At 39.3% G+C, this 25,053-nt stretch overlaps 1 protein-coding gene across 5 annotated transcripts in view; it reads right to left on the bottom strand.

The window, feature by feature from the left end:
* Positions 1–3,403: 3,403 nt before the first annotated feature.
* Crebrf (CREB3 regulatory factor) overlaps positions 3,404–25,053 on the bottom strand; it is a 71,052-nt gene continuing 49,402 nt past the window's right edge. For all 5 annotated transcript variants that reach the window (XM_060363885.1, XM_021635613.2, XM_021635612.2 and 2 more), the window contains exons 5-9: positions 20,559–20,753; positions 18,745–18,934; positions 16,854–16,927; positions 15,740–15,862; positions 3,404–8,799 (exon numbers count right to left, since the gene is read on the bottom strand). In XM_060363885.1, coding sequence (XP_060219868.1) covers positions 8,684–8,799; positions 15,740–15,862; positions 16,854–16,927; positions 18,745–18,934; positions 20,559–20,753 — 698 coding nt within the window. In that variant the 3' untranslated portion in view covers positions 3,404–8,683. The remainder of the gene's footprint in view (positions 8,800–15,739; positions 15,863–16,853; positions 16,928–18,744; positions 18,935–20,558; positions 20,754–25,053) is intronic.

Below are 25,053 nucleotides of genomic sequence, written 5' to 3'. Positions count from 1 at the left end.
CGGTATGTGCAGGCATTTTCTACTAAGTGCTTCACTTGGCTTGTTCCGCTACAGGAAGTGGAAAGTGGAAAGGGCAGAACAAATAGACTAGGTGAAAGGACATATGTATTTTATCTTTGCTTTTCTGAGGCAGCGTCTCATGTAGCCCACGGCTGCTTTCCAACTGAACTACATAGCCAAGGATGACCTAGAACACTTGATCGTCTTGCCTCAGTCTCCCAACTGCTGGAATTACAGCCATTGATTGCCATAGCTGCCTGACATGTATTTTAACTTCACACAGGCTTTCATATTTCTTTCCTATCTGGGTGTGGTGGTGCATACCTTCATCGAAGCGCTCAGGAGGTGGAGGCAGGTGGATCCCTGTGAGTTGCAGACTAGCCAGGACTATAGTGTGAGGCCGTCCCAAAAGAACCAAAGTAGAAAAAAATTCTCTTCATACAGCTCATATCAGTTTACCCCGCAGCAGCAAAACTGTAGAAATGCCCACTTCCTTTAGCCCCACCAGCATGGTGTGCTGACAATGGGATTCTTATCATTTAGTCTCTTTCTCAAAAAATGCCTTTATTTTGCATCTCTCATGATGAGACTGAGAAATGTTTCAAAGCTATCACATTTACTTTGCTCATTTTTCTACTGGGCCATCAATCTACTCTGTATTAGTTTCCAGGAGCTCTTTCTGTACAAGTATTTACATGGGTTGCAAACTTTCTTTGTAGCATTTTGATTTTGCCGATGGTGCTTTTTTACTTTCAAGATCATTTAAATATTCATGGTTTCACATAACATTGATGGATCTTTATTTATGACTCTTAGACTTGGGTCTATGGTAAAAAGTCCTTCCCATTCCCAAGGATTTAAGATGGTCCACCTCCTCTTCTAGTAGTTATGCTTTTTTAAAACACTTGTATCTTTACCCATTTTGAAATATACACAGCTTGTAGTGTGAGATGCAGGACCAACGTGATATTTTCTGAGTTACTCAGTGGCTCCAACACTTTAGAAAACTCTGCCCTCTTTACATTGGTTCTAGCTGCCACATTGACTATGCTGTTATATAGTTGAATCTTTCAAACTCATTAATCTACGTGCCTGTCCCTTCATGCACTAAATGGCAGTTGGCATGCAGTCTTCTAGATGATAGGATTTATCCTCTCCTAACCACAACATCTTTCCACTATTGTTTTTTCCTCACAACTTCAGGACACTCATGGTTTATTGTGTTAAGATGGCATCACATTTTTAATGTGACTCTGCACCAGTAACAACTCCTAAGTTGACAAGTCCTGATCTGGAGTCTAGCGTGTATTTTCATTCACTCATTCACTCAGTTTTCTTTCAATTTTGTACATTTTCTGTTTTTTATTCCAAGCACTATTTTAAGATTAAAAGCATTTAAAGAACTAGATTGACATTCAAATTACTATAATGTTCAGAGTAAAGCTCCCCATTTAGGACACTGGTAAAACCCCGAAGTCAGCAGGAGGCAGATTGTCCTACCTTTGGACCCTCAGCTACCATCCTTCTTGGGGAAATTCCTATGCCACCAGCAGTCTGCAGTAGCAAGAGCAAGAAGCTCCCCAGGTCTCTATTTCCCGAGACACTTTGTTCCAAGAGGACAGCCCAATATTACACCCTAAACTAGAAGCTATCTGGAAGGCGCAGCTGCACAGCCAGCACATCCCATCTTGGAAGTCCCTTCTGCCCTATTTCGCTCCTTTCATTCAGTAGCTGTCTTTACTACATTGACTAGGCTTTAGATCCTTTTGACTTTCAGATTCTGAACGCGTTGCTTTCCTCTTCATGAAGAGTCTTCCAGATATTGCTCGTGATTTGGCCTGGTACATCTGAGATAAGCACGAATTGTCCTCAGAGTGCCTCAAGTATCCTGGAGTGTGAACTGAACCGAGTATCATCATTGGCTGGATGTAGCCTGAGTGTTGTCGTCAGAAGTGCTGACAGACTCTTCTGTAGAAGGCACAAGGCCTCCAGCTCCCTAGGCCTGATAGTACAGGAACGCTCTTATAAGACAACTAGCAAAGCTTGAGGACCACCCCCGTATGTAAGGACAGCTACTATGTTCCAATTCTAAACCTTTTAGCTGAATTATGACAGCACTTAAAATTTTTTCTTTCAAATCTTCATTGCACTACAGCTTATGAATTCATTAGTTAGCTAGGTGTGGTGGCACATGCCTTTAATCCCAGTACTTGGGAGGGAGGAGCAGTCATACCTTTGTGAGTTTGAGGCCAGCTTGGCCTGGTCTACAAAGTTAGTGCCAGGACAAACAGGGCTGTTACACAGAGAAACCCTGTCTTGGGATGGGGGTGGGGATGGGGGGGGAATAAAAAAGTAATTCACCAGTTGATGTGTTTCACTGATGCTATCTAGAAGACTGCACTGATCCAGCTCATCTAGCTGCTAAGAATTCCCAACACTGCGAGAAGGGCCCTTGTAATTTAGTCCTCAAAGGTAAGTCCTGCAGGAAAATCAGCCACAAGAGAGCACAACTACTTTAATTTCTTTTTTAATGACCTCAGTATCATTCAGAGGGGGAGAGAGAGAAAAAAGAGAGAGAGAGAGAAAAAAAAGGGTGAAGGTGACATCTTATGTGCCAGTGGTCAGCTTCGGCTGTCATCCCTCAGGTGCTGTCCTGTTTTGGGACAGGTTTTCAAGTTTCCAAGTAGGTTATGCTGGCCTGTGTCACCGAGTGTCCATGCCATACCTTGCTGTTCACCTGAGTGTGGGGGATGGAACTAAGGTCCTCAAGCTTGCCTGGCACTCTGACAAACGAGCTATCTCCTCAGCCCTCATTGTCTTCTTTAACATCACCACAGGATGTCATACCTTGAGCTTTTCTTGTGTTTTCTGCTCACATGTTGCTCCCTTCGGTGGACTGACTTTGTGGAGATCTCTTCAATCCCTCTGAAACCCAGCACTTACGCAAACATCCTGGCAGAGTAGGTTCTCAGCAAATGCTTGTGGCTGAAGAACATATACTCCTAAGCCGCCTTCACCCAGGCAGGTCCCTCTGGCTTAGGAACACAGCTCCCCTAGCCTGAAGACTGTTTTGCTACTTTGTTTTTCTAAAAGAAATCCCTTGTCCCAATTTTCAAAGGACAAATTAAGTAGTAAACACTGCTTACAAAGAAAGTTTCTTACAAAACTGTTTCTATCAAATAATTCTATGGTATAACCAAACCTCACTTAAGTATTAAAATCCCAGCTTCCAGTGTCAGTATACCTTAGCTCTCTGGACACGCCCCAAAGAGAGGAAGCACATTGGCTCCCACTGCGGTGTGTGGCTGGAACTGTCTCTGAACAGTTCATCTTGAGGAATGGATGACTGCTGTGTTGCAGGCAACAAAACAGAGAAGAGACAAAATGGAATCAAACCATCAAAACCTTTTCATATTTTTTATTTTAAATTACAAAGGGTGCTGCATACACTGATGATTCTGTGTCTGACTACAAGTGCGGACAGGTTAGAGGGTGACAGAAAACAAAGCAACCTGTGCATGGCCTTCTCCTGAAAGGAAAACTGCACAACTATTAACCAACATTGAGTCATTTTTTAAACAGCTCATGCGTGAACAACATACAATATTCTTTCTAGACAAGAGACAAGACTGAATCCAATAAAGTGTCACAGCTCCAGCTGGGGGCAGAGAATAAACAAAACTACTGGAGTCTTTATGATCATATCACAGACAAGCTCCTAAGTGCAACTACTCAAAGAGGCTGCCAAACCGTAGGAGCAAACGCTTTGTATTCTTGCCCTTCCATGTTGGCAGCTCCGGAGTCCTTGTGAACCACAAATGCTATGCTATAGGACAGACTTTAGGACAAGAAGACAATAGTAGGCAGTGGAGTACAGTGTCGTAAAACATGTGGTGGAAAGGCAGATACAGTACACATACAGTTTTATTTAGTTCTGAAAAAAAAAAAAAAAAAACAAAAACAGAACAAAGGGCAAGACACAGAATCAGTCCCACTCCCGCACCCGGAACTGAGTCAACTGCACCAGGCGTTTACACTGTTAGGAAAGAGGCAAGCCCAGTTCACACTTGGCACGCTGAAACAAACCTGGGTGCTCTTCACTAGCCACCAAGTCTCCAACTCCTAAATACTATTTGGAAGTAGCTGTGAGGTTCTGTTACCTTGTTACCACCTCCAAAAGTCTCTTCAAAACTAAATGGCAATTTGGCATAGTGCAGTTCCTAGGTGTAATGTCTATTTCAGTTAGTTTACTAAGCACGGAGACTATGCTTCAACACATAATCCCACCTGCCTATGGAAGTGTGTAACTCTCAGTAGTACATTTTCATCACATTCCCCCAACATGCTTATTCCTTAAAACGAAACCACCATCCTTACAGCTGACACTGTTACATCCCACTGTGTTTGAAATATTAAAAAAAAAAAAAAAAAAAAAAACGAACCATGGAGTCATTTTCTCATAATGCCCTTATTAAGATGACAAAGATGACGAAAAGAATCCACAAGTATTACGGCACTGTGTGAGACTCATTTGTCATGATCCAGGGAAGAACAAGACTGCAGTTCTGTGCAAAGTTGTGCAAGTGGTCGCAGTTCCATGGGAAATGGTATTCCACAAAAGACTCCACTAGAAACATAGTTGAGACCTTTTCAATTAACACTGAAATTCAATGCGTTCTCAAAATTCAAGTTTCAAGATTGGAGAGATGCTAACATTCCGTCACATAATTAACTAGAAAGTAGTTGAACAGAACTTTAGGAAGACTATGTAAAGAAAGGGAACATAGTTTTGTTAATTCTTGCTGAAGGCAACTTGAATTCATTTCTTAGGAAGTTAACCAAATCTTAGCAGCTAAAGTATTGTTTAAGTGTATGGAATAAAGAAAAGCACATCCATTCTTGACATGTTGGTGAATAAACTAACAGCTTTATTAATGAAGGCAAACATCAGATAATTGTATGAATAGTATATATAAAAGAGAAATTCATACCAATAGCATTGTATTTCAAAAGTACTGTACTTCAGTTTCTTTTTTTAAAGAGACTTGTCATCTGTTGTAAAAAACAAACAAAATGGGTACTCTTCTCCTAAAAAGTTCTGGAAAACAAACAGTCACTTTCAAGCACATGAAGTGAACACACCTGTCTGTAGATGCAGACTCTTGCTAAGAAGCAAATGAAGCCAAGCATCAGAGAGACACAGGACAACCTCATAAAAGCCAGAGAGAAGGGATGTAGCAAGATTACTCAAAGATCATTCAAAACTGGTCTCTCATACAAGTATAAAATAACTACAAAGAGAGGGAACTATGGAACCATGCCCATCTGAAGTCCTCCATGATGCTTCTGGAATAGTTCTGATTCTCTTACAAAAAGGACAAAGTTAAGGTCTGGGAAGTGGGAAGGAATGAAGGTATTTCATTTAAGTGTACAAGTAAGGCACAAGATCAAGCCACAGCCAAATCTCTCATGAAGGACATGGAAAGGACAAGAACCCATACATGGTACAGCACAGCAAGCAACCTCACTGACTGAAAGACTCACACACAACCTTAACAGGAGCAGCCAGCAGCATGCTCTCATGTGGGCACAGACTAAGGAATCCAGTGTATCTGAAACCAGGAAGCAGAAGGTTCATTGTTACTTTTTTACTGTAGTAGTACTAGAGTCAGTTTATGGTTGCTTTTGGAACAGTGGGTTTGTCTGAGGAGAATTCACAATGCCTTCACTTACAGGAAGGTTCTGGACTTCATGAGCTATCTGTATACCATGTATGAACACAGAAAACCTTTAGACAGCTCTCACTCTAATGATTTCCACCCAAAAATACATGCACGATTTTGAAAACGGAACATGTACAACTGCTGGGTTTTTTACATACTCATGAGAACTGTCTGTGATACACTAGGTGTAGGTATTTTAAAGACAATAGAGGAAGCAGATCATTACTGGCATTAAAAGTACAACCATTTCTAGACGGTTTTAAATGCCACAGAGTCCCCTGGTTAAAATGTAAAGCTGCACAGCTTGCCTATGTCATCTTAAACAGCAAGAGGATTTAACTTGCACTCTACATTTTACTGCCAGGTTTTTATTTAGATCAAGTATCGCTGCAGCGTTCTGACCAGCCCAGGTTTAGCAGCAAATGGCAGGAATCATATAAAATGCAATTTTATAACAAAGTGCTTTTCTAAGATATACATACATATATAAATAGGTACAAAATAAAGTGTCAACATTAAAAAGCTCAACTATTTTAAAGGCTTTCAACTATTTAACTTAAGTAGTACATATAAAACACTGAAATGCACGAGTATGGAATCTACTAAACAGATTCAAAGTCTTTTGAAATGCAAGACCAAAAATCAAATTCTGGTTTGCAGACAAGAAAAGGATATCAAAAAACCAGAATTCCTAACAGGGCAGCTAGAAAGGGGCAATTTTATAAACTTCACCAACTGAATTGCTATCATGAAGCGATGTTCACTTGACTGCAAAACTGCCAAATTCTGGAACACTTAAAATTTACCAGATACACATGGTCACGACTTCATATACTTCCATTTGTGAACCTATGCTTTGTTTTTTCCCACCTAAAAAGTAAAAACTTGAATTCTACTAACTATGAAATGTGAGCGCATTATCTGCTAGGGTGAACACACTAACATGTGGAACACTTCCACCAAACACATAGGAACCTTGTTACAGTCCAGCTAACCTGTCAAGACAATTCTTGGTTTCTTATGTTTCATGATGTCAAAGAGGAAAGTAAGACACATTTTTGGATTGTTACTGTGTTCTAGAATTGAAACTTCTTGTGCTATAGCTTACAAATAGGTTGGGGGAGAGGAGAAAAAAAGGAAAAGAAACTACTGTGCAGATCAAGGACAACTATTTTTCTATCAATGGGTAATGGAGAAATAGCAACTATGTCAGAAATTTCAGGTTTTCTTCTAGATATGTTTGTTTTTACTTTTTAAGCCACCAGTTTTCATAGTTCCAAAACACAAGATCTGAGATAAAACCGTCAAGAAAGACAGGATGGATGGACCTGTGGGGAAGGTTTATAATGCTGCCTTGACATAAGGAATTTCTTTATCAAGAGGTAAAGCTTGAGCACAGTTAAAAACTGACTAATAAAGCCGTTTATGTGAGCAAAGAAGAGCACCTAAAAACTAAACGTGTTCATATTTCTCAATTCTAGAAACTACAGAAGGTAAGTCACATGTAAGTTTGAAGAAAATACCTGTACAAAAATATAAAAATTTATAAATTTGTTTTAAGCTTGTGTTGATCTTTGAAAATATTACATGCACAATAATACATCAATTGGAAAAGTGGCAACTAAAGTATTAGATATTTTTAGCTTTTTTTCTTTCTTTACATATATATACATAATACAATAAAAATAATCTGTATTTTGGTTGTTTGGTGGAAATATACTACAATAAGCTAAATAAACTTTAATTTTCAAAGTCAAAAACTATTTTATCAATAGCTTACTAATATGAAATATATTAAAATTTCCTACAATAAGTGCAGAAATAAAAGATACCTAAATGGCCACCAACTTATCTACTATGGAAGCAAACTAGAGGAACAGCAAAATAACATTTTTATGTATGGATGCTCCTTCTGTAGATAATTGGACCCAAACAGAAATAAAATTCACAGTTGAGTAAGATCCCTAACCCTGACCTTTTAATTTTTACTCTTTTTTTCATACATTCATACAGTATCATGTAAGCTGTGCAAAACTTTACTTAGACTGGCAGTCTGCCATACCAGTTGCATTTGTCTTTGGTAGAAAAAATAAAACAATCGCAATAATGTGCAAGTATTTTCTTCCGGTCAAGTACCGAAATAGGAGTTTTCTAGAGCCATCTTTTTTTGTTTGTTTTTTGTTTTGTTTTTTATACAATACACAGACTCTGTGGCATATATCTACAGTTCAACATAGTCCTATATACATTCAAAAAATTTGAAAAAGAGTTGGAACAAAAAGACATTTAAACCCCATAATTTTCTCATCTATATATCTTGTTTTTCCTCATTAGGGTTTTCATCATACAAAATATTACCAGTTTTAGAGTTTCCCCAAAATACAAGGCACAAAGAATATGCTTTTTTCTTACTTGCACAGACAATTATATATATATATATGTATTTATATATATCATATTGAGCTCTGAAAATAAACATCTAACCATGGTACACACATCAGTGCTTGGTGCACCATATACAAGTGAGATTAATGGCTGTGAAAAATTAGAACAAAAAGCAGTCATTCTAAAAAACAATCTAAATGGACTTTGAAAAAAAATGCTTCCTCGGTATTTTTTGTGTGGTTCAGAGCATAAACCCGCCTTAATACTTAACATTATACTAATATATTCACTCCTCCAAAATGTTTTGCTTCAACAGATGTTTACAATCTGTACTTCACATTTATTTAACACTTGAACTTCATTCTAATGCCAGCAGCAGGGTCACTGGTTTATGCTCTGAAAATGCAATAATCAAGTATTTTGGATCATGCTTTACTTATGCTACAAGGTCTTAAAACAACGTAACCTAATTATAAATGTTTACATAATGCTAATTGACATGCAAAACAATGAAAATTTACAATGGATAACATGACAAAAACAGACATTGCTGACCAGTGGTCCAATGAGGCTGATTACACTTTTGACGCTGGTATCCTCAGTCCTACAAGGCCTCCAGTGGGGTTGCCTTCAGCAGTCTTCCCTAACACTTGGTTAACAAATTCTGAGGTTTGCCCAGCAACTGGGAGACCTGAAGAGAATAAAAGACACACTGTAAGACACAAATATGGAGAAGGCATAAACGAAAGGGAAGAAGTCTGAAAGACTTTGGCCCCCAAACGAGATCCACTACTTGCTCCTGCAGCCCAGAAAACAATCCTGTGGCAGACTCCATCTACTACAAGTCTTCACTGCCCAGGAGACCCACACCAAGAGTCATGAAGCATTTTAAGGTGGTAGACTGACAAGCAGCAATACCCAAAGGGACCTGAGGCCCACTGGCAGGCTGTTTCCTAAGCCTGTCAGTTTGCTTCCTGTGTCCTTCAACCGTCTGGACCTCACTGTATTCTGTGGTGGATATACACATGCAACTACAACTGCAAGCACGAAAGATATGCCTAATAATTTTTTTCAAATTACTGCATACAATGTTTCATTTTAAATAAAAATTAGTGAATAAGAAAAGAATAGAAGATGGAAAGAAATTAAGAACAGCACGAATATTCTGACTTCCTCATCCCCTTCATCTTAGATGGCCATGAAAGTAGTTAGTGTTAGTCCTTAAACAGCACAAGTATAAGAATGTCACAGGTAAAGAATGTTGCTTTTTTAAAAGTACTAATGAAAATGAAACTAGACAGGGTGGCACATGCTGGTAAACTCAGGACTCAAGTGATTACAGCAAGGAGATCATGAGTTTGAGGCTAGCCCGTGCTACATAGTGAGACCTTGTCTGAGGGTGAAATGGGAGGAATGGAAACACAAGGAAAAGAAAAAGGAATGGAACTATGAAAACATTAATTTAATCACTGATTATAAGACTTATAACAAACCATAAAGATATCAATCCCACCTTAACTCTTCAGTCACGGGCAGGATGACCACTAAGAGCAAACTAACACCACACTCCTGACTGATGGAACAGGAGAGATATACAATTAATTCTTGATGGAAACCTTAACTCTATCTTGGGCTCAAACAGTGAATCACTTGATGCACAAACAGGAGGATCAGAGTTAGGACACAGCCATGGGTTTGGTGTTTGTATATCCCAGAGCTGTGGAGATGGAGACAGGAGGATCCCTAGGGCTTGCTGGCCATCCAGCTTAGCCTGAAACCTGTCTCAAAAAACATGGTAGATAGCTCCTGAGGAAAGATATGAGACTGACCTCTGACCTCCACACAGGCCCCCAAAACAAATGAATGTATGCGCACACAGACATACACTCACTCTCTCTGTCTCTCTGTCTCTCTCTCTCTCACACACAGATACAAATTTCATTTCACCTTAAATGAAGAAACAGATAAATCCATGTTGGGGCACTTAGAGAACCAATTACTTAAAATGTTCAATTAAAAAGAGAAAAGGCTGAGAAATAATGGAGACAAACAGGACCCTGGCATGCATGCACGAATGCATGCTGTAAAAGGCATAACTCAACAGTCAGGGGGTGGTGTAAACTTGGGCTCCATGTTGGAGTGCTCATGTATCTGGATAGAAGGCTGGTCCTGTGGCTAAGAAGACACACTTACTGGATGTAGTGCACACATTTAATCCCAGCACTTATGAGTCAGAGGCCAGCCTGATCTACATAGCAAGTTCCAGGACAGCAAGGCAAACATAAAGTGCCCCTGTTTCAATAAAAAACAAAACAAAAAACTAAAGAAGGCAAAACAATTCTTGTTTTAATGCATGCTGAAATAAGAAGAATCAAGACACTTGCAAGTTAGCTCCAAATATTCCCACAAATACACATGTACACAGGAGAAGAAATAAAACAAATAAGAGTAAAACTATCAGCCATTGGTGGAATGAGGTCAAGGAGATACAGACATATACTGTGCTGTTTCTTTCTATTTTTCCACTGTAAGATTCAAATCTTAAATGCATAATGAAGATATAGTAGTATTAACTCCTATTCAAACATTTAGCATCTCAAAGCAAAAACAAAATAGGAGATGAAACTCAAAACACATTCTGAGAGCCTGAGTTCTATTAAGAATATATGGACCTATACGCAAAGAGGAGGACAAAATAAAAACGAAAGGTGGCCTGATTAAGAACACCAGTCAACAATATATACATGGGAACCTTGACAGAGAACAGAAAAAAATCTTTTCAGATGCCCACAAAATATATAAAATTGTAGTATGTTTGGCAATTAAAATTTCAACAAATAATAATACTAGTAATAAACCGGAAGATCTCATAAAGCCAAAGTACTTTCTATATTTTGGGGAATTTTGTTTTTCTTTTGCAACAGGGTCTTGTGCAGCACAGGCTGCCCTAAACTCTCAGTGTAGCTAAGGATGGCCTTGAACCTCTCATCATCTTGCCTCCACTCTGCCTCTACGATGAAGCTTCCAGGAGGTCAACACCATGCTAGGATAGGATTCTGTGATGATAACAGCTGTAAGTAAGCAATGTTCCTGCAAGCAACCCCTAACTCATGTTCTCTAAATCAATTAAACGTATTGGTTCAGCAAGATGGACTTGTGAGAAATCACTGCTTTGTTCTATTGTTGGTGTTCATCTAACATGAATAGATGTTAGTTTATTTCTCTCCAGGAAAAAATGTATTAACAATCTGTAACTAATGCATCCAAGAAATAAAGGTATCTCACACACACACACACACACACACACACACACACACACACACACAGAGCCAGAGAGAGAAATAGAGAGACAGAGACAGAGAGAGAGAAAAGAAAGAACAAAAGGAAGGAAGCAAGCAAGCAAATAAAATGGAACTCCTACCATGAGCAGAGAAGAAACAAACCTTTGTGCAGTTTTACTGAATTTAAGGTTCTGGAAGAAGAAGAATTCTCTAGGACTATATAAATGATCAATCTGACTCAGAAGAGAATACAATGTATAGCTTTCCATAAAAGAGTTTCCAGAAGAAAATCTCTCTCACACACACATTAGCCAAAGAGCTGCTCCAAGTGCTCTAGCAAACCATTAATACAAAGAAACCCCAAAACATTTAACCTCATATAGACTCTGGGACACAGCTGTGAGTCAATTCTCTCTCTCTCTCTCTCTCTCTCTCTCTCTCTCTCTCTCTCTCTCCATTCCATGTATCTATTTATCTTTATTTTTTAGGATGAATGTTTCTTTGTATTGGCCAGATGGTCATAATTGTTACATCTAGACCTGTGCTAGCAAATCTGTGGTAGCAGAGATTTATTTTCATGCACATAAAACAAGTAGACAGGCATGGTCACACCTAAAACCTAAGCCCTCCATGGCTACAAAGCAAGATCTTCTCTCTGAAGAACAAAATAAAACAAACTCCACAAAAATTCTGCCCCTGGAAAGCTGAGCTCAGTGGCGCTTGTGTCTACAGTTTCAGCTATGTGGAAGGCTGAGAAAAGAGGATCACTTTGGCTCAGGAGACCTGAAGCCAACTCTTTTCTCACTATGAGACGAGGTATCCCTATGAAGTGCTAGATATCTCAAAATTGGAATTTTCCTGCCTCAGCCTCCCAAGTGTTCAAAGTAAAGGTATGAAGCACCACACTTGGTAGAAACCCTGTTTCTAAAAGTAACCAGCCCATGGAACATGAACAAGTAAGAAGGAATCTCCGTGAGATCTGGACTTTTCTGCATCCCTAACATTCAAGGCGGCGTGAACAAGCTACACAGATCTGTTAAGACCCACTGGTGTCAACATTAACAGAGTCTGTGTGAGACAAAATAACCAGTGGACTTCAGAAGGGAAAGTCTAGAGTAGTTAAACAGGCAATTCCCTGGAAAGCAGAGGAGGTCAGCAAAGTCTGTACATGAAACCATAGAGATTTTGTTCAATCGGGCAGTAAGTATAAGGTGAGTGTGAGGAACTTCGGAAAGATGCAAAGCCCAGTCAGAACTTTGCCAAGGCAAGAGCTGGTAGTAGTGAGAATCACTCGTACTAGAAGGCCTGAAAATGAAACTGACAATAAAGGTAGGAAATGTATGAAAGAACAAGATGGACCAGATAAATCAGAACAAAAAAACTGCAGGAAGCAAGCTGCCATTAACTGAAGAGGGAGAACTCCATGAAGCTAGAAAAGCTAATGTGAACCTAGTCAAATGGATAATGAAAAGGTGTTTTAGGTACATAATGAAATTTTATCCACTTGTAAAGAAAACTGAAATAATGGTAACCACAGAAAAATGAATGGATTTGCTAAGCATTATGTTAAACAAGGTGACTCAGAAAGACAAAGTCTCATGATCTCATGTCAATCCTAGCTTTATGTCTATCTGTATGTAAGTGTAAGTGTGGGTAGTGTGGGTATAGGCTATGAAACTAAGAGGAGAAAAGAGGGGTTCAAAATGTGGGGGAGGACAATAGAACACAAATGACATGAAAACAGAAAAGTGGTCATGAGTAGTGAATAGAAGGGGAATGGGAAAGAAGATAGGAGAATCAACAAGAATAAATTTGTTGAAAAATGCCCATTTATATTATATATATGCATATATAAACAAAATAATATAGTTTGTGCTAATTAATTTTTAAATAAAAAAATTTTCAGAAAAAATAGAGCCAACAATGTCAAGATTAAAATCCATTGTCTCAGGATGGGCACCAAGATTAGTGTAATAGCAGCTGGAAAGATGGTTCAGCAGTTAAGAGCACTGGTTGCTCCTTTGGAGGACCCAGATTTAGGTCCCAACACCACAAGGCATTTCACAACCATCTATAACTCCAGTTCTAAAGGGCCCAGGGCTGTCTGACCCCTGAGGGTACCAGGTCCACACATGGTATACAAACATACATACAGGCAAAACACTCATATACATAAAATAAACAAAATTTTTAAAAGATTACCATATAAAAGAGAACAATGACAGAGAAAAAGACTGGAACACCACCTCTATCACCACTCTCCTAAGGGTTACCTGTGATGACAAAACATGTGGGGGAAAAAACGCATGACATACAAATGTGGTACACAGTGGACACTACATAAATGACCTATAACAGGCCACTGTCCTTCTGTCCTCAAACGTGCCTTTCTTCTTAAAAAACTAGTCTTTTCTTCTTAAATCTCTGTTCAGGGACCTCAAAACCTAGCAAAATCAGCAGGTGCCCTCTGGACTCCAATACTAATCTAAAATACCCCGTAATAGTTGTTTTAAGAAAGAAGAAAATAAAATCACACCTACAATAAAAGCATGCCTAAAGACTATATCATGAATGCCCTAACCCACCGTTATGCCAAAACAAACTAAACCATATTAAAGAAAATATCCACAAAGCATGCAAGAGGACAGGTAAGATGGCTCAGTGTATGAAGGTATCTGCCATCAAGCGTGACAGCCTGAGTCACCTATGGAACCAGATTGTGCAAGTTGTCCTCTGACTCCCACACTCATGTCGTGGCATAAAATACAACCACGCACACAGAGACACGTAACTATAAAAATAAAAAGCAAAAAATACATGAAGAAGGGAGGCTAAAACAGAAAGGATTACCTAGGTTTGAGGTCAGCCTGGACTTTGTAGAAAGACCTCAAAAAAAATGGAAGAGAGCTGGTAAGATGGTTCAAGGGCTAAAGACACTTGCTGCCAAGCCTGACAACCTGAGTTTGACCCCCAAAACCCACAAGATAGAAAAGAACCACTCTTCCAAGTTGTCCTCTGACCTGGTAAACACAGAACACATAAAATAAAAGAAAAACTTCTTAAGCTGATAGATAGATATAGATAGACAGACAGACAGACAGACAGACAGAAGCAACAAGGAAAGAGAAGCCTACGGCTCAATGGTAGTATTTTCTCCTTCTCCTCCTCTTCTTTTCCTTCTTCTTCCTTTCACATACTACATCCAGTGGTAGTATTCTGGCCCGGCATATCTGAGACCCTGACTTCTATGCCCAGAGTATGCATGCATCTATGTACGTACTCACACACACACCACATGACACTGAGAAAGTGAAAATGAAAAAAAAAAAAGGGGAGGGGGATAAAGAAGGTTAAAGAAATAACAAAGAGCAGACATAAGCAAGGGAGATCTGACCTACAAGTGATAAGGTGTCCCCAGAAGCAGAGCAAAGTCAAATAACACAGACCTCAAAGTGCCCACTGAGAGAAACAAAGGAGAGCATGACCTATCTAGGCAAAAGTAACAAACAGCCTACCAAGAAAACACCAATACAGGTATCAGCTCTTTAAGAGAAGCACTTTATGCCAGAAGGAAAAATACCTTCAAGATAGTTAAGGAAAAAAACATGTGTTAAACACTTTGTAAGAGGTCAAACTACCTAATGTAATAGAACATATACTAATTGATATACAAAAGCCTTTAAATTATAAACCAATAGAGTAAAAAGTAATTTTATCTTATATTATTAAGTTCTCCTTCAAACTAATACATGAAAACTGAGGTGATTTTAATGAAAAAGAATACTGGAAGTCCTTTAAAGAATACATGAAGTCGTCCATCTAAGGTCAAGCAAACTGCATTACTGCTTCCTGTGTGCAATTACACAGGTACTGGGTGATTCTCTAGAAAAGTACTGGTATTTAGGACCTGCTTTTCATCTGAGATTGTTTTTGACTGTACTCAACATCTGGCCTTTTTGGAACATGAAAATCTGGGACAGCAATATGCTGTCCAGCCCTCAGGAAGTGTGACCTAACAGATGACTTTCTCTTAGTGGAGCTGAACTCCTGGCCTTGCAGCATCTCAAATTTATGTACTTCCAGAAGCCAACACCCAGCTCTCCGATCCTGCCTCTCTGATCTTCTCTACCGTGTACACTCTGGTTAGGGATTAGGAGCCAGATATGGAAGTTTGTTAGAACCTTGTGAAAATACTGAGGGAAATAAATCCCTACCAAGAGTTGGGAATGGATGGGGTGGGACTGGAGAGGGAAGAGCCCTGGGAGCATGAGTTTCCTTAAAATGAAAGAACTCCTCTTTGGCTCTGGCACCATACAGCAGCTTATTGCTATCTAACAATGTTCTCCTTACCAAGTGTGTCTTTAATGAGGATTTCAAGCTTCTGCCCCATGCTGGGTCCTCTCTCCTCTCTTGGATTCTGAACTCGGTTTACAATGTCTTGCTTGATGGAGTTGATTACAAATAATAAATTGTCTATAAGACAGAACAAAAACACTTAGAATATCTCACTAACATGGGAGAATTTACTTGTAATAAAACCATATTCAATTAAAAATGGAAGGGCTGCAAACATGGTTCAGTGGTAGAACACTCACTTCACTGGCAGACACAAAGCCTTTGGTTGCATTTCTAACCATGAAAAAAAAAAAAAGAAGAAAGAAAACAACAAAATAACTCAGAATATGAGGAATGTAAAAAACATGGATTCTGACAGATATGACGGTGCATACCTTTAACCCAGCCCTCAAGAAACAGAAGCAGGAGGATCTCTGCAGTTTGTGGCCAGCCTGATATACATAGTAAGTTATGCAGAGTTGAGATACTTAACAACAACAACAACAACAAAAAAAAAAAAAAAGAAAGAAAAAAAAGACTCCTGGATTCTACCATAATTCAAAAGATCTGAACTCTCTCCTTCTACTGTGGGATCTGAGAACTGAACCTTATTCACAAGGCTCGATCAGCAAGTACTTTCACCTGCTGAAGCTATCTTACTGGCAGCCATTAGGCATTTTCTTTTCACATGGATTTCTACAAATCTACACTATGTACACAGTTCAGGAGAAGGAAAATACTCAAGTCAGTCGACCACACTAGTTAACCTAGAAACACAATCACAAGAAAGAGCTGACCACGGTTTAGCTCTTGAGGATAATAGTGACACAGATCCAGACAGTCACTCTTATACAGAAGAATGAACTGACTGTGGGGCATGAGGCTTTCTGAATAAATAAATGTAATACAGGAGAGCCAAGCTGGGCTTGGTGCACCCCTTTAATCCCAGCATTCAGGAGGCAAAGGCAGGGGGAGCTGAGTTCAAGGCCAGGACAGCTGGGGCTATGCTGTCTCAAATCGTCTCTCACCACAAAAGGAAAAACAACAACTACTACTACAGAGGAGAGCTACACAATATGCAGAATATGCAAACCAAGGGGAAAGCAAAGAAAGAAAGACTAAGGTTTACCGTATTCAGTGTTGAGGCCCCACAATTTCACTTTATTAGCTTCATACTGGGCTTTCTTCTTTAGCCTACAAGCTCTGTGAAAGGAAGAGCTATTATTAGTTCATTTTTCCTTTTAAGAGAATTCAGAAGGTATTTCCTTAAATAAAAATAATTTAAAAAGAATATGCTTCCTTTTGCCACTATCAGATATTTTTCTCTTTGAAAGTTTTCCTTCCTGTGTGTATGTTAGAGAGTGAGAGTGTACATGAATCTATGTGCTAGAGAGCAATAGAGTATATGTGAATTTGTGTGTATCAAGGCATATGCTACATGTATGTGTGTAGATCAGAAGATAGGTTTTAGAAGTTGGTTCTCTCCTTCTACCAAGGGATCTGAGAACTGAACCTGGTTGATGAGGCTCGATCAGCAAGTACTTTTACCTGCTGAAGCCATCTTACTGGCAGCCACTAGGCATTTTCTTTCCTTTTTCACAATTTACTTTTAGCCAGGCAGTGGTGGTGCACACCTGTAATCCCAGCACTTGGGAGGCAGAGGCAGGCAGATCTCTGTGAGTTTGAGGCCAGCCTGGTCTACAGAGTGAGTTCCAGGACAGCTAGGCTACACAGAGAAAGTCTGTCTCAAAAAAAAAAGGCTATTTTTATTTACTTGCGTGTTGGTGTGAGTATATGCTATATGTATGCAGGTGTCATTGGATCCTCATAGAGCGGGAGTTATGGGCATTTAGAGTACCATGTGGATCTGGGAACAGGACATGGATCCCCTGGAAGATTAAGTGTTCTTAACTTCTGAGCCATTTCTTCTGCCCTGAAATGTTTCTAACAGTAACCCAGTCAGTTGTTTACTGATGTTTATCAAAGAACTGAATTATAAACCACTCACCCAAATCAACATTTAAAACTTAAGTACACACTTAAAAACTAAAGCTGTTAATACAGACACTTATTAAAGTGACTTAAAAAAAGTAAGCAAACAGCAACAGACAAGGCTCCAATTGTTGTAGAGGATGTCAAGCAAGCAGAGTTCTGTCCTGGTGGGTATAAAACAGTCCTCAGAACTAATCTGGAAGATTGTTTTGTTTGTTTGTTTGTTTGTTTGTTGTTTCTCTCCCTCTCCCGCCCTCTCCACCCCCCACCCTCGTCTCTTTCTCTGTCTCTCTCTTGACAGGGTTTCTCTGTATAGCCCTGGCTGTCTTAGAATTGCTTTGTAGGGGCTGGAGAGATGGCTCAGAGGTTAAGGGCAGCGGTTGTTCTTCCAGAGGTCCTGTGTTCAATCCCTGGCAACCACATGGTGACTCACAACCACCTACAATGCGATCTGGTGCTCTCTTCTGGCCTGCAGGGAGAACACTGTATACATAATAAATAAAATATTAAAAAAAAAAAAAGAATTGCTTTATAGACCAGGCTGGTCTCAAACTTACAGCAATCCACCTGCCTCTGCCCCCCGAGTGCTGGGATTAAAGGTGTGCACCACCATCACCAAGCTTTATTAACTTCTTAAGGTGATGAAAATGTTAATATATCTTGACCATGTTAGTGGGTATGTAACTGGATATGTTTCTTAAACTCATAATAGCATACTTAAATCAATTTTATTGTTAACTATAATTCAGTCAACCTGACTTACCAGAAAAAGCAAACATAAATTTTAAAACTTTTCAGTTATACCATAATACAATGAATGCATTTATTATGTTTGCCTCACCCTCAAAACTTTTTCCAAAAAGCATAAATGACATCTTTCACTTTAAAACAAGAGTAACTACAAAAACCAACTTACTACAGTAGTTATTTAATAAATGGTTTCTGAAGGTCACCTCTTCTACAAAATCTCAAGGTGTAATCTTACCTCCTAGAGACTATTCACATGGGTGAACACCATTAGAATTTACCTGGAAGCCAGCTTATTTTTTTCTTTCCTTGACCTTGGCCGGGCTGTTAAGGGAAGCTCACTGACTGGAGTCAGATCACTGATCACCTTATTCAACTTCCGTAGTTCATTACCAATCTGGAGTAGTTTTTTAGGATTTGGAGTCAGGTCTTCCACATCAGTTCTCCGTGACTTCTTAACCGTATATTTCCCTACAGGTCATTTGAAGGGAGTTTAGGTTAGGTTATTTTAGTGAACAAGACATGTAATTTATTTAGCTACAACCAGCAGCCACTTTTCATTTTAGATCTCCTAGTACATTTCAGGAGACACAGAATGTCCTAATCTAGAAGGGGTAGCCTCTCTTGTCTCTGTCTCTCTGATCCTATGGCTAGAGAAATCAATGTATCCTAGGGATATAGCTCAGTATTCGACAGAATAACTGGCTAGCATACACGAAGCCCTGGATTCAGTCTCGGGCTGATTCCACTGTCTCAGCACTGTCTCGGTACTGCTTTCCTCTGGTTCTGAACCCCAATGGAATAGTACTAACTGTGCATAGTAGGACTAAGTATCTTACATCTCAGCAGGAAACACAAGTTCAACTGTACACAAAAATCAAGGAGAGTTTACCTAAAACAAGTTGTGAGTCTGGGAATAAGTAAGTGATCAGACAAACTAGGATTGCCTTGTTTTTAAAAGCTTTTCTTCTGCTCCCTCCCTTCCACCTCTCCTAATTGTCCCAACCCAATAACCTCAGGGATTCAACCATACTACATAAGCACTGACCACTGAACCACCCCCAGCTGCAGCCCATTCCTCTCAACTACTACAGTACACCCAATGACTTTCCTAAGACTCATCACAAGCTACAAGGAATTATTGACTGGACTTTACCTTTTCATTTCTCAAAAAGAGTCTGAATGTAAAAAACAAACAAAAAACAAAAACAAAACACTGGGAGATAGAGTACAGACCTGGGAATAGGAAAACAAGGCCCGAGTAACAGATATACTAGGGGCCAGTTCTTGTCTTCCAAAATGCTCAGCAAGTGAAGTCTGTGGCATGAGTACGTACGTTTACTGAGCTCATTCACACCTTCCCTCTGCCTTTTTGGCAGAGTACTTGATGCTAATATGAAATTCTACTTAACCACAGCTTTCCAGATTCACAGCTCCATTCTTGATCTACCTAAACAACAAGCTTCACCTGATTCCCATAAACTCCTCTTTCAACTCTTTTTCTACAACTATGTTTCCTTTTTTTCCCTCTCCTTTTCTCCCCACCAGCTTTGAAAGTCAATCTCCCCCATCCAATTAGGTCTGGGATGGATGAAAACAGAAGACAGTGATGAGGAAGGGCATCTGCCTTCTCTACAGTGTGTTGCTTCTTTCCTGACAGGTCAAGAACCAACAATCTATTAGCCATGTCTTGGAGTAAGTGGAGAAAGAAGGGACCAGAAACAATGGTTCTCTACACTGATGGCACATGTGTAAGAAGGAGCAGTTGTGACGGAAGAGCTCTCCTCAATGCCCTCTCCAGTTGGCTGTGAAGGGCTGAAAACCCAGGCACACGAAGCATCATGGTTCATTATCTGTTTACAGTGACACAGACAGGTGTGGTAGCATATGCCATATACCTTACAGTCCTCGAATCTGGAAGAATGAGGCCGAGGTATTCAAAGTTTAAGGCCACTCTGGGCTACACAGAGAGGTAGAGGCCAGTCTAGGCTATATATCAAGACCCTGTCTCAAAGATTCAAAATGAAAAAAAAAAAAATTCTCTATCCCCTAAAGAAGAGAAAAGGCTACTAAATACTTTCTGAAGCACTCTTACCATGATGTAAGCCATTTTTCTGGTACATATTACTTGGCAAGGTGTCTCGATTCCACTCAGATGGCCTCAGAATCCTCTCTTGCTGTGATGGTGTCAGTTGCTCACTGTACTCCCAGAAGTACCTTCTTTTCCCTCTCTTCCGAGAAGATACGGAAGTCATCTCCTTTAAGTCCTCTACAGAGTCATTTTCATAGCCTTAAAAAACATGGTCACACAACTCTCAACTCCATATATTCAATAAGTCTCTCAGAATAACAACAACAAATTCTTCTATTTGTAACTTGAGACATTTTCTTCCATCTGAAATATCACTATCATGTCAAAAATAATAAATCAGGCTTTTAAAGTCCAGAATATAAATCCCAAACTCATAATATCCAGAAATAAACAAACATAACTACACAGCTATGTGGCATAGTTTTCTCTTTGGTTTTTGGAAATTAGCATGACTTATTAAAGTATTTTCACATGATTAAGAAAACAATTAAATACAATCACAGGAATCAAAGTGCCATTACACTAAGACACTAATAAAAATGGCGTCAGGCATAATAGAAATATAACTTTGCTGATGTCTAGCTTTTTACAAATCAAGTATGCTGGATGTCTCTATAATCTGTTCAGATGATGAAAAGCCTAAAAGAGATGCTACTGCTGGTGATACACTGAGAAATATTCACATATATGTGTGTAATCTGAATTTTTTGAAAGTTTAATGATGCTATGAACTATAGAGAAAAGTACCCCAGTTTACCAGGTTGGTTTGGGATTAGACAGAATTGGCCTAGGAGTGTTCAAGTCACATTTATTCCCTGTGTACAAGAATAATGCACTGTATTACGAAAGTAAGGCCTTATCTACACGGGGGTGGTTACAGAAACTAAGAGTCTGTAAATAAAAAGGTTATAATGGAATGGTACTTTGATACCACACTGTTGTTTCTAAGTGTTTTCCTTTTAGTATTTATATGTCTACTACACTGCTCACAAAGCTGTGCACACTTCTACAGTGTGCCTAGTTTTATAAGCAGCAGCCATTTTTCTCCTACCTTTTATTCTACCCCTTTTAAAAATTATAAAAAGACAGTTCCTAAGCAAATACATGTACAGGTCCATTCTAGGTCTTCCTTTAAGTGGACTTTGTACTTTCTATAGCACTGAAGGGTTTAGTTTCCTTACTAACGAAAGGTTCCAGAAGATACTTAATTCTGAGCTCCTGGAACTATTGAACAAAATCAGTATAGGAAGACTAGTAACCTAAAATGTCTTCAGAAAATGATCATTATAGATCAACTCTACAAGGCAGCGGGACCAGGAGGGTGCATGGCAAGTAAAATGACCACATTTTCTTTCTGAAACATGACTCTAGAACTATCCCCACAAAGTCATAACACCTGCTCATTGGGGAGAAAGCTCTGAATGTTAGAAATTTACCAAGTTTTTTTCTGAGTCACAATTAGCAAAGTGCGAATCTACTTACATAAAATCTAGAAAAGGAAGAAGGAAAGAGACACTGTGGCTCTTAGGCTTCGGGTAGAGTAAGGGTCTGATCATTAAGGAACATAGAGAAATTTGGGGATGAGTGGAGAATTTTCTGTATCTTGACTATAGCAGCTGTCACATGAATGACTAAATGCATCTGTCCAAACTCATACAAGGGTACACCACAAGTGGAGTCAAGTTTTGCTATGTGACAGTTATACCTCAATAAACAAAAGTTAAAAAAGAAGTCTGGATTGTAACTCAGTGGTTGGGGCACTTGCTTGGAATGTATGAGTATTAAGAAAGAGAAATTCAAAGAGCAGAATCATGTCTGAGCAATGGTGCAGACAAACTCTGTGCTTCATTCCTAACATTTATAATACATTCCTGAGTGGCTCACAATGTAGAGAAGTGAAGTCAGGTTTCATCCTTTTCCTATCCCTCAAACAATGCACACATTAACAGATAATCAGGTACATGCTGTTGTATATGCTGAATGTGTTTCACTTCACTCTGACCAAAATATGTCACAACCAATGCAGAATACATTTCTTCAAAAGCAATGTGGAACGCATTTTTTTTTTTAAATGGTGCATGGACAAGTGAGATGGTTCAGCAAGTGAAGCACTTGCTGCCAAATTTAACAACCAGAGTTTGATCCCAGGAACCACATGGTGGACAGGAAGACCTGACTCCTACAAGTTCTCTTACTTCCACATATGTACTATGGAACCTCCACATACACAACAAAGAAACAAATAGATAAATGAAAATTTTAAATCTTTTTTAAAGAATTTATTTATTTATGTATTTATTTAATGTATATGAGTGCTCCATCTGCATGTACACTTGCATTCCAGCAGAGGGCATTAGATCACATTATAGATGGCTGTGAGCCACCATGTGGTTGCTGGGAATTGAACTCAGCATCTCTGGAAGAGCAGCCAGTGCTCTTAACATCTGAGCCATTTCTCCAGCTTCCTTAAAATCTGTTTTAAATGGTGTAGTGTATATATTTTATTTCAGATAAAGGATTTTACCTTGTTCTGGTTATCAACCCACCTTTGGAAAAGAGACAAGGGTCACATTATGCCGCCAGCCGAGGCATTCTTAATTGGTACTTGCTCCATAGAAGCTGAGCAAAGAATGACTGGCTCAAAGAGATTCCACATCTCCACACAGCCAGGCAGATAACCACAACAATCTTCTTTCTACCAGCACCCATAACCAGTGTTTTACACATTTAATTCTACTCCAGCCCAAAGCACAGTGACAGATTTTATTCCACTTCCTTAAGCAATTCCCTTTCCTCCGTATTTTAATGTTTCCTTAGCCAGCATCTACCTTTGACAGTCTACACGTGGAAGACACTTTCATTCACTCAATACTCAGGCAAGTCATCTGATGTTTCTAAGAGCCTGCAAGGAAGACATTGCCTCAGCTGCATGAGCTAACATGGTAAGGGCCTGGCTTGGTCAGCAGAACTGACCTGACTCAAGGAGCCTAGGTCTGAGTCCAAATCTCCCTTTCGTACCTAACCGGTCAAGTGGTCGAAAGTCTTGCTCATTTTGTGCTAAATTCAGAGTCACAAGATTGCTTATTTCTTCATCCCTCCCAAACTACGTATTAGATTTACACATGTGTCCAATCTTTCCCCAAGGAGTATTTAGTTGCTGCCGGCTTTCTGATCCAACCTTTTCTAGTAATACGTCCCATAAACTTAACCCCACCCCACTCCTAATTCACAGAATGTCTCCAGCCATATGCTTTTCAATATAAAGGCCATGGCGATCAAATAAAATGCAGAAAAATTTTATGTTTGCATCATTGGTCTAACATCCAGGACCATACCATTTATTCTTCTCACAAAATATGACATTTTTTTCTGTAACAGAAGTCTCACCACCACCATCCAAAATGAATCTGTGGCCAAGTTAAAACCATTATCCTGCATCCCTGGCTGGCTAAGCTCCATAGCATATATATAAAAAAAATTGTATATACACACACACACACAGAAAAACTCTGAAAAAGCCCAGTGTAGTGGTGTACAACTTTAATCCCAGTACTCAGGAAGCAGGGGCAGGCAGAGTTCTGTGACTTTGAGGATAGCCTGATCTACATAGTGAGTTCCAGGACTTAGGGCTACAGAGAGACCCTGTCTCAAAAATTAAAAATAAAAAGTGAGACTTTGAGAGGAGTTGGGAGACTGCTCCATGGTAGAGCTAGCTATATAGCATACCATGTGAAAGGCTCAAAGTTCCATCCCCAGCACTGCAATGGTTGGGAAGGGTGACTAAGAAATCCTAACAGTAAATAAATCTGTTCAACTCTAAATTCTATTAAGTCAAGGACTATATTAATCTCTATAAAACTAATACCTAATATACACAATGTCTAACATAAAACAGATACTAAAACATGTTTTGATAAATGATTTGATTACCTTCTCCACCCCTTCTCTTTTGTTTGATATAATGCCATAGCGACCTAACGTACTCACTCAAGGAGTGCGTTATGATTAAAAGGAAGTTAAGCTAGGAGTGGTAGTAGTGTACACTTTATCCTGGTACTTGGAAAATGAGAGAATCAAGAGTTCAAAGACACCCATAGTTATATACCAAATCTAGGCCAGTCTGGACTATAATAGATCTCATGTCTCAAAAACAAAACAATGACAGCAAAAGGAAATAAAAATGTAATATTTACAAAATTCAAACTACTCATCTCTGGTTTGTGTAGACTACAGGTAAAGTCAACTGTGACAAATTAGTGAGAATTAAAATAGACTCACTTTTAAGGGAGTTCTTATTCTTGAGCCATGAAATTTTACAACCCCAAACAGTCTACAGAATAGGCTTGATTAGCACTTGGCAGCTGGTCTACAAGAGGGACTGAAACTCTATTTTGCACCTCTCCTGGAACTTGCTGGAACTTTGCAGGCTCATCAACTGCATAGCATTTGCCAGGAACCAGTATCTCGGGAGCCAGGCATCACAGAAGGGCCTTTGTAA

Source organism: Meriones unguiculatus, chromosome 11, assembly GCF_030254825.1.
Source record: "Meriones unguiculatus strain TT.TT164.6M chromosome 11, Bangor_MerUng_6.1, whole genome shotgun sequence".
Lineage (NCBI taxonomy): Eukaryota > Metazoa > Chordata > Mammalia > Rodentia > Muridae > Meriones > Meriones unguiculatus.
The sequence above is the reverse complement of the archived record's forward strand: the minus strand, read 5'-3'. Positions and strand labels throughout refer to the sequence as shown.